Source organism: Rhea americana, unplaced genomic scaffold (genome assembly GCF_003343005.1).
Source record: "Rhea americana isolate MKP2758 unplaced genomic scaffold, rheAme1 scaffold_122, whole genome shotgun sequence".
Classification (NCBI taxonomy): domain Eukaryota; kingdom Metazoa; phylum Chordata; class Aves; order Rheiformes; family Rheidae; genus Rhea; species Rhea americana.
The window spans coordinates 2,165,833-2,177,925 of NW_028185284.1; the positions used below are offsets into that span (position 1 = coordinate 2,165,833).

A 12,093-nucleotide genomic window follows, 5' to 3' on the forward strand; every position below is an offset into this window, starting at 1 on the left:
AAAAAACAGGATTTGACCCATCACAAAGGGCACTGATGTACTTAGTACTTTAATAGGAAGGAAAGTAAGACGCAACAGATGTGCTTCTTGAACTCAGCTCCAGCAAGGTTAAGTCTCAGGCTTCCCCCTTCCCATGAGCAACGTGAGGACAAAAGGACGCAGCGGGACAGCTAGCTTCAGGTTTCAACACTGTTGTGTCTAAACGAGCTGAAGCCCACCAAAATCAGATTGTTCAGGAAAATTAACAAAAGCATTTAGGACATTATTCTTGTATGTTTCTATCAGCGTACACATACTTGGCTCCCGTTTCAGGAAAATCCTTGCATGCACTTCAGACAGTAAAAGAATTGATTTTAGTGTTAATATTCATATACATCCTTTTATGCTCATGTTTTTAATAATACAAGTTTCCTTATCAGTCATTGTAAGTCAGCACAGATAATTTCTACTAGTACCAGAATATCCCAGTTTATTTCCGTATTCGGCACTTGTTCATCAGCCTACACAATTCTAACCAGCACTTTGATCTTACRATCTATTTTTGATCACTATGTCTTTTATTATTTATATGCAATTAGTGCACCATGACAGTAAGAAGCTTGAGAGAAAAATTAAAAAGTCACAAAAGAGGTATAAATGACTAAACCGATACTCTGGCTTCACTGAGTATTTAGCAAGAATACTGTAGCCATTGATACAATTCTGAGTAAAGTCAGTTATACTTTAATCTCTTTTCTGAACAAGAACAGCTATCAAGTACACCAGCTGCAAGCAGATAACRTCTACAGAAATAAGTAGAATATTACGTGGAACGAAGACATGCTAGCTATGGTCACACAGATCAGTGTAATCCTCTGACTTCTTAAATTGAGGATATTGATAGCTTACTATCCCCTGTGTCTGAGAAAAGCAGTAGGTTCTCCTGGACCTGAATTTAATCCAAGCTGTAGCCCCCTTACTGGTATCATAGATGGGCTAGGGCAGGGCAGATATCCCTCTCCGAGCACACAGGCCATCTGTGACTTCGAAAGGAGAGTTACTCCCAAATTATCTTGCAAAGAGCTACAGGTCCAAAACTGGGCTCAACACTTCCCAGGTCATCCTGACCTCAATTATTCCTACAAAAATGCCACGTCTCACATAACAACCARCTCTGCATTTACAAATGCCATCAGTAAAATGTGTTTTTCAGAGTCTCACCACAGTCCTTCAGTAGCAGGGCTAACAYACCTATCCAAGACTTCTGAGCCAGCAGCGTTCACATGCCTGAGCTGCGGCGAGCAYGCACAGTGACTCTGACCTATCTGAAAGTGCTTGACTTGTTCTGCACATGGCACAAGAGTTGATTTGTGCTTGTGCTCCTCYGGGATTTCCACATAAACACAGAAAGCCCTTAACATCTGTCTGGTCAAAACTCCCAGGCAGAAAAAGAGAAATAGCCTGCCTGTGATTTAACATTACTGCAGCTGAGAATAAATTCTGTTCAAATTAGGAAAAGGACATTCACAGTTTGAAAGTGCTTTAGTGTTGCTCTCGATTACAGTAACAGGATTTTGTAATGAAATTCTATTTGCAGTCTACCAAAGCACATCTATCATGGTAGCATCAATGCATCTCTAGTACCAGAAAGAAGTGACAAAAGAAATATCTATGTGTGCAGGGTTCACTAATTTATATTTCATTGTGCATCATCTTAAATGAGGAGGAGCACCTTTAWTCATTATCATTATTTAGCTGGCAACCTTCCCAATGACCATGTAAATACTTTAAAGCAGTTGTGTCAGTAGTTGAGACAATTACAATAAAAAACAGATTAAATAGTTATTTTCTCTTTAACCTAAAAGATTCCATCAATGTTTTACAAAATTGATTCATAAACTGCACATGCTGTAAACTCTTATCAAACAGGCTGGTAGTCTTGCCACAGGTTTGAATGGTAAGAGGTAACTAACTCCACAGTCTGAGAAACTCTTCAGCTAGTAATTTTTAAATTATTATACAAGAAAAAAAATATGAAAGTCTTCATTTAAAAAACCCTACCATTTCTGAACTTAAGAACTATTGTCTAGCACTGATTCTGTAAGTTTATTTTCTGTCAGGCGCATGGAGCTGAGCCCCTTTCCAACATGCAGAATATTTTCTGTTCCAGAAAAACACAAAGTTCTGAAGTTACCCCAAAAAGAGAGATCRCTGAAACTCCCTGAATATTTCAAATATGTGCAATGGGCCGATTCAGGCAGGGAAGATATTCGTCACTGAGATTTCAGGTGCATAAGACCRGCTGTGCCACAGGGCACTACAAATCAGCCTTGGTACAGTAGACAAAGTGGGTCTTCCAACATGGAGAACATGGCCTTCAGGCATCAGGAATAGACTTTTTAGATTCGTTTTCCCTTAAAGTTCTGCAGGCACCAGTTAAGTAACCTTTAAGGCCCAAGGCAAGGAGCTTTTATTTAATAATTCCCTTGYGATCACCTGGTAGGTCCTATAAAACTTCATACAGTAATATAGGGTCTTCCTTGTACCATGCAGTCTTGGCTTGTGTTTTTTGGAACAATTTGAAAAATCACAACAATGACACATAAAGTTTTCTTGTGTTTACTTAATATTTGGTATAGCTATTTAGGAAATTAGGGTAAATTGTGTTTTAAGATAGGTATGTTATTGCACTGAGGACAAACGAACACTAATATCCGAGTTTGTAACAGATAGTCTGGAAACCTTGCTTCGGAATATCCAGAATTTATGAACTTTACCTTGGGCTACAAAGACTGCTACACTTCGCCTTCTTGTATCACAGGACAGCACATATGATCACATTTGTCATTAACAAACATTAGAGAAAAGGGTACAGTGGAAAAACAATTCTCGTTGCTGTTTTCCACAAYACAGCCTTGTTAGGCACAGTTTTCCTACTTACTATCAAAAAACGGACGTAGRTACTTGTTGTATCCTTTTATTATTTTGTGTATAGTTGGAGGAAGAATTTCACCTTTTCCTTCAGCTTCAGAAATTTGCACTGATCTAAAAGAAAAGAAAAAAAATAGGATATTTTTTTAAAAGCAGTCATCAGTTATAGAAAAGATATCATTCCAGATCAATATTGTATTAATGTCAAAGCTGCTGCTACTTACTGCCCCTCAGATAACAYATCATAAAATGTCTGTATATTTCTATTTCACAGGTCACAACTCTATTAAAAAAAACAAACAAACAAACTAGAAAACACCAGTTTTAACAGAACTATCTTAACCTTTTTCTTTTTTTTGCAAAAGAGATCACTTTCACGCTTTGAAGTCTAGTATTTCTTACCATTTCACCCAACAAAGTAGTTCAGTCTTAATACTTTTTCTGTAAATAGGGCAGTATTGTCATAATCTAGGAAAGCAGAAGGAACATTGACTGCTTATTTCAGCATTTAAAATTAAGCTTCTTTTTATATAACAAAATATATTCAATTTAGCTCCTGGAGGGAGTTAGGAACCAGTCTCTGAGATTAGYGTATAAAACCACTTTCCAAATCCTGCTTTTACAACCCCATCTTTAAACACGCTATGGAAATAATCCTGCTGAGGAAAATCAGTAAAGYGTTACACTATATCTAGGAACAACTGCAAATACAACATATAAAGATCAAATATAAACAAGCAAATACAAACCCCATTTTTTCACACTAAGACTCCCACAGTAGCCTCCTCTGGAGGACTAGTTATCAGGACTAAGGGCTATGAAGGACACATGCCTGATTTATGATTCTTCATCAAGGCCACCTGAGGCTTCACTTTTCACCCTTTGTGTGTCTTGATGGTTAACAGGTGCGGGAGGGACAGGTTGGGTAATTAGAGACCATCACCCAGTAACTTACAGTCCTATAGCAAAAAAGCATCACCAATTCGTTCTTGAATTCTGCCCCACCTTTAAGGGCGATAAGCAGATGTATGACTTTGGTTTAATTATTAAGGTGAGAAGCAAATAATTGATTTGTGTAAGGAAGTACAGCTGATGGGGAGCAGCTACCTGTACAGCCAGCCGGAGAAAGCCTCTATAAAAAGCCTCCAGCCCCCCACAAGCCCTCCCCTTTCCAGCCCAGTGGGAAGTACTGGTCACCACCAGCTGAGGAGAGGCAGAACAGCAGGAGGGAAGAACTGCTCCTTACTGAGAAGGGTGTAAGTACAGAAAGACAGCTGAGGAAATAGGGGGGGGTTGTTTTCTCTCAATCCTCCCATGTTCCTCTTGAATGTCCTTAAACCTCCTAGCTCCTCCCAGAGCTGCCCCTGAAACTTCTGCTTCCCCTTCTGAACTATGTTTCTGGGCCCCTTGCAGCCTTCTGAAGCAAGCTGGRTTTTACTATGGCTTTGAAAAGCCCTGAGCTCTTTTGTTAGGAAGCTGTGGATTTTACCTGCTAGCAATAATCCAGTATCTCAGTTTAGCAAAATGTGAATGCTACTGTAACCTCCCTGAATGCAAATAGCCCTGCAGCACTGTACTTCTAGGCATGGTGTCCTCTGCTGCCTTATGCTGCTATTGCTGCTATATGACTTTTTTTTTTTTTAAGAATTGAGTGAACTGTAAATATAAATTAAAAYACCAGTTTTGTGTTGCAAAAGGTATAGGAGTTAGAAGTGTATTTAAATGTAACTTCTTAACTACTGTACTTCTAACAGACTTCTGGCTTTTGCAATTTACATATAATTTCAGTTAAGTGTTAAAGATTTTTTCCACTGGCAAGGGTATAAATTGTTTTGCTGATCAGAATGCAGTTACAGATTGGTTGAGTGTTACCCTTGTTAACAGCATTTTGTGTAATACATCTTAAATAATTGGCATTATTGAAATACTTAAGTGCTTTATTTAAACCACTTGTATCCTTTAAGATAATTCCAGGTTTTCATATGACATACAGCCTCATTTCTTGGTCTTTGATTTTGTAGTTAAGAATGTGCTGACGTGGCAAACTTGCAGTGCAGTAACTGAGGCTGTAAATTCACTGGGCTCTTGCACTGTGCTTTGTGCTTTGCTATACAGACAGTCTTTGAAAAGTCCTGTTGCAGTAAGCCAGTATAGGGGAGGAACCTGATGCCTCTTAAATGTGAGCATGTAGTGCTACTCGGTCTCTCCAGGCAACTCTGGGCATGCTAGATAGCAGACTGATGGTGTTGAAACTTAAGGGACTTGCAGGTGTTATGTGCCTTGAGAGTTTTTGCCTCAGCTACACTTCAAGGGGGAGAATGTCCTGCTGGTCTCACCATTAAGAGTGAGCTTACAGCTGCCTACAGAAAATCATCTGTGACGTATCCTGGTGATTGCTGTGTAAGGCTAAAAGTAAGAGCTGGGACTTTTTCCTTAAATGTGTGTACATCTTCTCATCAATGCATCTGAGCTTCTCTTTAATCTGGTTTAGTATCTAAATGCATATGTCTTAGTGCCTGTATTTGAAATAAAATGGCACATACTTAAGTAAATAATTGCTTTGAAAAAAACTGTCCCAGTTGCTGAAGGCAGCATATGCTTTTACAGAAAAATCTGAATTCATGTTCATTTGACAGCCTGGAATACCTGTCTGTTCTGGGATGTCAGTGTATAATATGGATTTTAAACTCTTTGGATTTAATGAACTACACTTGCTTCTGTAAAAACTCCATTATAGTAATTTTGGTTATTTATATGGATCAAGTGTAATATTACAGACTAGGTTAACCCTGGAAGGTACTGTAAAAATTTATGTATTATGAAAGAGGCAGCAACACCTCAGAACTGAGAGAGAAGAGAAGCAAAATGGCAAATGCTGTCTGAAAACCTATGTGAAATGTGGTCCTCAGGAAAAGCTGGGGCGAGGGGAAGCTGCTTTCAAGCAATTCACTGACAGGCAAAGGATTTACAGATACAAAGAAAGGTTTTAAATCTCCTTGTTTCAAATCTCCTTGTTTCATATCTGTTGTGCTCAGGGACACAAGCTTTTGTACATTCTTAGTAAATAAAAACTGCAACTGAATCACCTAAATTACTAATTTCTTCCCTTAGAAGAATATATACTGCTGCAGGCTTCTGTTTAACAGGCAGGGTTGAAATGGTGGTGATACATTACTAAACAGATATAGGAACAAACTGTAAAATGCAAGTGCTTTTGAACTCTGCTTAAAGAAGAAAAATCAAGACCCTACAGGATTTTCCAAATCTGCTAGCATCCATTAATTTGAATATTTCTTTCCTGGAATAAGTGTGTATCTTAGGATCCACTTGGGTTTATTTACTTAAACTGATTCCTGATAATGGTATTAGGTTTAGTATTTAATTCAGTAGAAAGATTTGGTTAGTGAATTTGTGTGTGTCCAGTCAATAGGCAAAGCTTATACAAGTATGAGATCTGACTGACCATCCTGGCCCTTGTGCCAGTGCCCTCTGATACTGTTTAGCTCTTCTCCAGAAGCCAGTAAAACTGGCAGCTGGTAACTATTTTCTATTTCACTGCTCATACTGCTGCCTGGTGGGGCAGATGCTGTATCCCTGCCCAGTGCACTGTGGTTCCACTTCCTCTCCCAACCCAGTGTGAGATTTTTCCTTAATGAAAAAAGTTTCTAGCACAGTGAGATAATTTGCTTTGAACCGGAGTTTTTTGCCTAACCTTCCTGGCTTTTTTGCCCTGGTAGGGGGAATGCTTTCACCCAGCTAAGCATTCTCAGCTGTTTGAGCTGGTGTTGGGTTTTGGGCACAAATCACCAGTTCAGCCCAATGCTGTACACCTGTGTCCCAGCTAAACAGTGCWCATAACTTGTAGGAATCCACTGTCTGCATGTGGATGTTCTTGGCTATGAGATGTTGTGAAGGTCCATCTGATAATGATAGTGAGCAGTATGTGTTCTGGACAAAAATGTCTTTGCAGCACTAGGAGATGTCTTAAATGCTCCCTTAAATGGAGGCTCAGTGGTTCCACCCCCACCTCAGAACCAAGGGGGGGAGGTATCAAAAAAAGCTTCTAGCTATGCTGTAGATTAGGCAGTCATGCTCCCATAAACTTGAATATCTTGATTAAGTGGGGAAGAGTCTTCACCAGCTTTATCAATACTCACAGCTGTGACTACTCTCACCACCCACCCCAAACATGAATTGTTTTGTCATGGATTTAAGCAAATACACTGCTAGCAGGATCATCTGTGCATAAAAGGGACCAATAAGCTAAGCTAGAAGGCAAAATTTAGCTTTCTTAAATTTCACAGATCAATTTACAGAGAATAGTAAGGACGTGTTTTAACTAGATAATTATTTTTGAACTTTTACTTTGGTAATGAATGCACAAAGATGACTTTACTACCTCACACTCTAATCCAGCTAGGTGTACTGTGTGCTTTTGTCCTTGAAGTACTGTGTGTCACATTATACTGCAATAAATGAAGGACCGTTTGCTTGTTATACTCCTCCTTAGTTTTCATTGCCTGCCATTTTCAKTGGGGAAAAATATGCAACTTGACCAAGTTAAGATGATTGATGGAAGACTTCAGTCCTGTATTTGCTATGAATGTTCAAAATGGTTAATCTTTGAGAGGCAAGATTCAACTGGCAAGTAGGTTTAGCTTTGTTACCTGGTCAAATATATAGTTCTAATTATAATCAAACTGATTATAAGCCAGTGGGGGAATAAGCATGCTGAATGAATAATACTGTAGTGAATATTTCTTACCTACACAGCATCAACAGAAAAAGGGATTTGAAGCTGCAGTGATGAGGGCTGCACATTGTCAGATGTGGCTTCAAAAAGCTCCTGTAGCTTCTGAAAGAAAAAAATCATTGGAAGTGCAATGGCTATCTCTTACATATTTATATTCAAAATGCATACATTTTCAACGCTGCCTGGGAAGATGTTAGGTATTTAATAACTGCAGCTATAAATATACTAGTGAAGATCTACAGCAACAAACTCAAAGACATGGTAGCTTTTTCTTCAATTTGTCAATGGAAACTGCATTCCAATCTATTACTGCTCTTTCTTTTTGTCATCTGTCCTTTAAATATTTGGGAAAAGTAGCTGTTTTGAAAAATAACTGTATACTTTTGAGAAATTATGCACAGCTTGAGTTTAGCCTTTGCTAACCTTGAAATGCATGAGTATCTAAAACACTTTAAAAGCATCACCTCTGGTATGCATGTAGTAGCAATACCTGTGCTGTGTCTCCTTTTAATTAATGAGGGAAAAGTTGTCACTGCAGATGAAAGTTAAAATGAAATTTCTGCTTTGAGCTATAGATAATCTTTAGCTGTACATAAGCAATTACATGAAAATCCATCCACACCRATCAAAAAGTTTGGCTGACACAAGATGTTTTCATCTGAATGTGAAACTTTTTGGCCTTTGTCAGTAAGATTCACAACCATACTGATTACTTTAAAATAATTAGTAAGTGCAATAATCCATTTCTCTAGATGAAAAGAAAATCAAAATAGTTCAATGCAGTCATGCAACAGATCTGAAATAAACAGGCTGTGCAGACTTTTACTGTATTTAATCAAATCACTGAAATATTTAGGACTTAGCTTTAAGGAAAAACTGATAAGAATGTTACCTACTCAATCATTTGGACAACTGTTAGTGCTAGTATGGTGTCTTAGATTTTTTTTTATGAAGGAAGAATTGCATGATACTATTTTCAGTGTCCAGAATGAACTTTTGGAAGTCTCTCACACTTTGTAGTTTCAAAGTCAATTGCTAATAGAACTTGTTGAAGTTTCACATAGAAGTCTTGCTCTTCAACTGACCAGAAAAATGTTAGTAAGCTTCCTTACCTTAAATAACTTTGATATTAGTCYGTAGCCTAATAGAACAGTGATACTATTTACTGAATTAATGTGGTCTGAATGATATACCACTTATTTTGTTTTGCTGCTTTGTTACATGTAAGTTGTTAATGTCATCAATTTGAAATGAAAGTAATTTCAATGTCCCTTAAAACAAGTAAAAATTCAGTATCTTGCATATCTTAACACCAGCCTAGTAATAGTAATGTCGAGATAAATCAGATTCCTACATTGACTTAAGCAGAAAATCATGCATGAGACATTAGGAGAGCCTGTCATAAGATACAGCACAAATGAGCAGATGGTGTTGTCAGAACATTGCCCTCTAAATGTTAATTCTGTAATATAGTTTATGTCACAGTATCTCTGTTGCATATCATTTTGGATGGATGCTTTATTCACTACACTATTTTTGGTAATTTTCCTGAGATTAATATTCTTTCTATTTCTATATTGCTGTGAGATTTCTTACTGAGATTAATATTCTTTCTATTTCTATATTGCTATGAGATTTCTTACTGATTTTTATAAGTACTTCATAAAGCTGCTTTTTATATTTAGCTTTTGAAATGTTACTATCTGCTCTGACTGTGTCTTAGGATCTCTTAAACAGAGTAAAGGAATCTGCAGATGTTTCTGGATTTGCTTTTCAGTAACTTTTGCAATACAAATTAAAATATGAATGAGTATTTGAACTAATTGCTAATCTTTTTCTAAAGCTACTGTCTTACCTTCAGATTTCATCCAATTTCTAACTTAGCAGCTTTATGAGGAAGGATTTTGTTTAGCCTTTGAAATGTGAAAGGTCAAATTCTGTTTTAGGGTATATGGGCTCTTTGCAGAGTATGGAAATAACATGAAGGGGAGAATYGTATTTTCATATAAGAAATATTAACCAAGAGAACTACTGTATGGACCCCACTGCACTACGGCTCTACCAGCTGAGGAATAGAAGTGGGGAGCCATCTAACTCTTAAGCAGCTTCATATGTGATACTTAAATTGCTGCTTGGGCATGCATGCRTGTGTGCACACATTCCTTGCTGTCTTTTCCAGAGGGTTTACTGAGCTGTATTGTTCCCCTGAAAAGCCTGMTTCTTGGTGTATTTAAATATCTGGACTCTTCTCACTTGTGCATTCTTTATCAAATGCTATACACTGCCAGCAGGATTCCTTCTAACATATGTAGACCTTATTAACTACTGGCATTTAATTCAGTGGGATACATAATATTTTCCTGGTAAGAACTCTTTCAGAATTGAGGGAAAAAATATATAATTTGTCCTCTGCATGGACTATTAGGTCATTCTATCTTACCAGAAATATTAGATGCTGTCTGGATTATTGTGTATGTGTGCGCCATGTCTCTGTTTTAAAGATTAACCAGCTGAGGCAAAGGTAAATATCTGCACCAGTATTGCTTATGATAGGTAACATTTTTTTTACTTTGAGGTCAGATTAGGGCTACAACACAGTATTTAATGTTTTGGTATTCCTTTTAGGAAATCAGTATTATCTTGGCATGAGTGAAGCAAGTTTCTCAAACAGAATTATGAGGTTTTTAGACTTCTGAGAATGAAACGGAATGATGCCAGAGAGCTGGCTGAGGTAGTAGCAGTATCTTTCATGGGAAGTGAATTTTATGGAAGTAAAGGATGAAGTGCCCACTGTACTGAAACTTATCTTCAAGTGGAAGCATGGAAAAGGTGGTGCGATAAAGACACCCTGTCATATGGTAGTGGCCATAGGCCCAAATTTCTATGGCGGTTGCTGTAGGCATCTCAAACTGCATGTAGGATTAACTAAACTTTTTAATAGTTGCAGGATCCTGCTATCATTGTTTTCTAGATAGTAGCTGCAGTTGACTTCTGTATCCAGGCTGTGCTTGACTGAAAAACAGCTAGAAATTCAGCTGGGACTCAACCACAAGGTACCAAGGATGCACAACTACTTCCCCTGCTTTGCATTGTAGTGAACAGTGCAAATAGGACAACTGTTGTAGCCAATGAGTCTCATTCTTTTTATTTCACCTTCTTGTTAGGCAGTGTGAATTAATTGGAGAGAATGCTGGCATCAGCTAAAGGTAACAAATGCAGCTGAGGATGACAGTTGATTATATGGAAGACAGTTACAAATAAGGTTCAGAAGTATGTGACTTACAGATAAAGAAATTACTGTTGCCCCAGAATGTTGCTGTTGCTTCCAAGCTCTTTATTCATTCTTCATTCCTGCCCTTGCTTTCAGCAAAYTGCTACTGGGTGCTGTACTGCCATCTGCACTGGCTTCACTGGTTCTTCTGGGCAGTGGTCTTGTCTTTTTGCTCCCAAGCTGTATGGGAAATAGTTCTTTATCCCATTTGCTTGCTGCCTGGGCAAAGGTAAAGGGAAAATGAGTAGTGTTTTTCATCACTTGGAACAAGCCAAATGCACACACCTGTATTAACTGTACTTGCTGACAATTTGACACTAATATGGTGACATGAGTCTTCAAATTAATCTGGCTAGCTGTGTAGAACAGCCCTGGTCTTGTGATGTTTGAGTCTGGGTCATGRAAGAAAAGAAAATGCAGTATCTTTYGTACAATAAGTTTTGTTCATACTGTAAGATCTSTTAATATGGAAGAAAAAGGCTTGAGTGAAAAGTGGTAAATTGGAGTGTCTAAGCTTTGTGGGCTTCCTGAATGGGACAAATTAAAGAGCAAATAAAACCTAGCAGGCAGGAAAACTCCAGGTCTGCCTGACTTATTCTGGTARGGGGTGCAGAGAGTGACTGAAAGGGGACCAACGTGTTCATCTGCATCCTTTTATAGGAGACAGCCTCTTGCATCACTGACAAGTTGGCTCTTGGTGTACCAGCTCGCTTGTTTCCAAGCCCCAGGCACATCTGATCTTGCCTTTAAAGGCATACACTATGCAAAGTCTCTGTGGGCAAGAAAGCAAAGCTGCATTTACTTGGTCTACAGAAAGTAGCTGTCTTGTCATATATCCTTCTTTGCCAAGACTGTCAATGCAGGGGCTCTCCATGGAGAGAGTGATTTGTGTGGTGTTTTTCTTTGAAACTGGACTGAGTTCCTGCTATTGGTTGAAGCATCTAGAAAAGTTTGTAAAATCAAATAATAGATTCCAGTTATGCTCCATTTTGATCAATGCTATGGTCATATGTGTCAGGCAGTACAAATAAAGGCTGAAAATGTCATTCTCAGTGTAGAACTCAACATGAAATATATTGTATAGATTCAAGCAACAAGTTTTGTGCTCTGAGCTTTTTGCTCAAAGATGTCATTTAACAGCAGAAAGTCTTACTGTTAA

General features: G+C 38.1%; 1 protein-coding gene across 1 annotated transcript in view; it reads right to left on the minus strand.

The window, feature by feature from the left end:
- LOC146600355 (gamma-aminobutyric acid receptor subunit pi-like) overlaps positions 1-11,145 on the minus strand; it is a 42,237-nt gene extending 31,092 nt beyond the window's left edge. Inside the window, exons 1-3 of the mRNA XM_085325740.1 lie at positions 10,947-11,145; positions 7,676-7,765; positions 2,921-3,024 (exon numbers count right to left, since the gene is read on the minus strand). Coding sequence (XP_085181866.1) covers positions 2,921-3,024; positions 7,676-7,731 — 160 coding nt within the window. The 5' untranslated portion in view covers positions 7,732-7,765; positions 10,947-11,145. The remainder of the gene's footprint in view (positions 1-2,920; positions 3,025-7,675; positions 7,766-10,946) is intronic.
- Between the last annotated feature and the right edge of the window lie 948 nt (positions 11,146-12,093).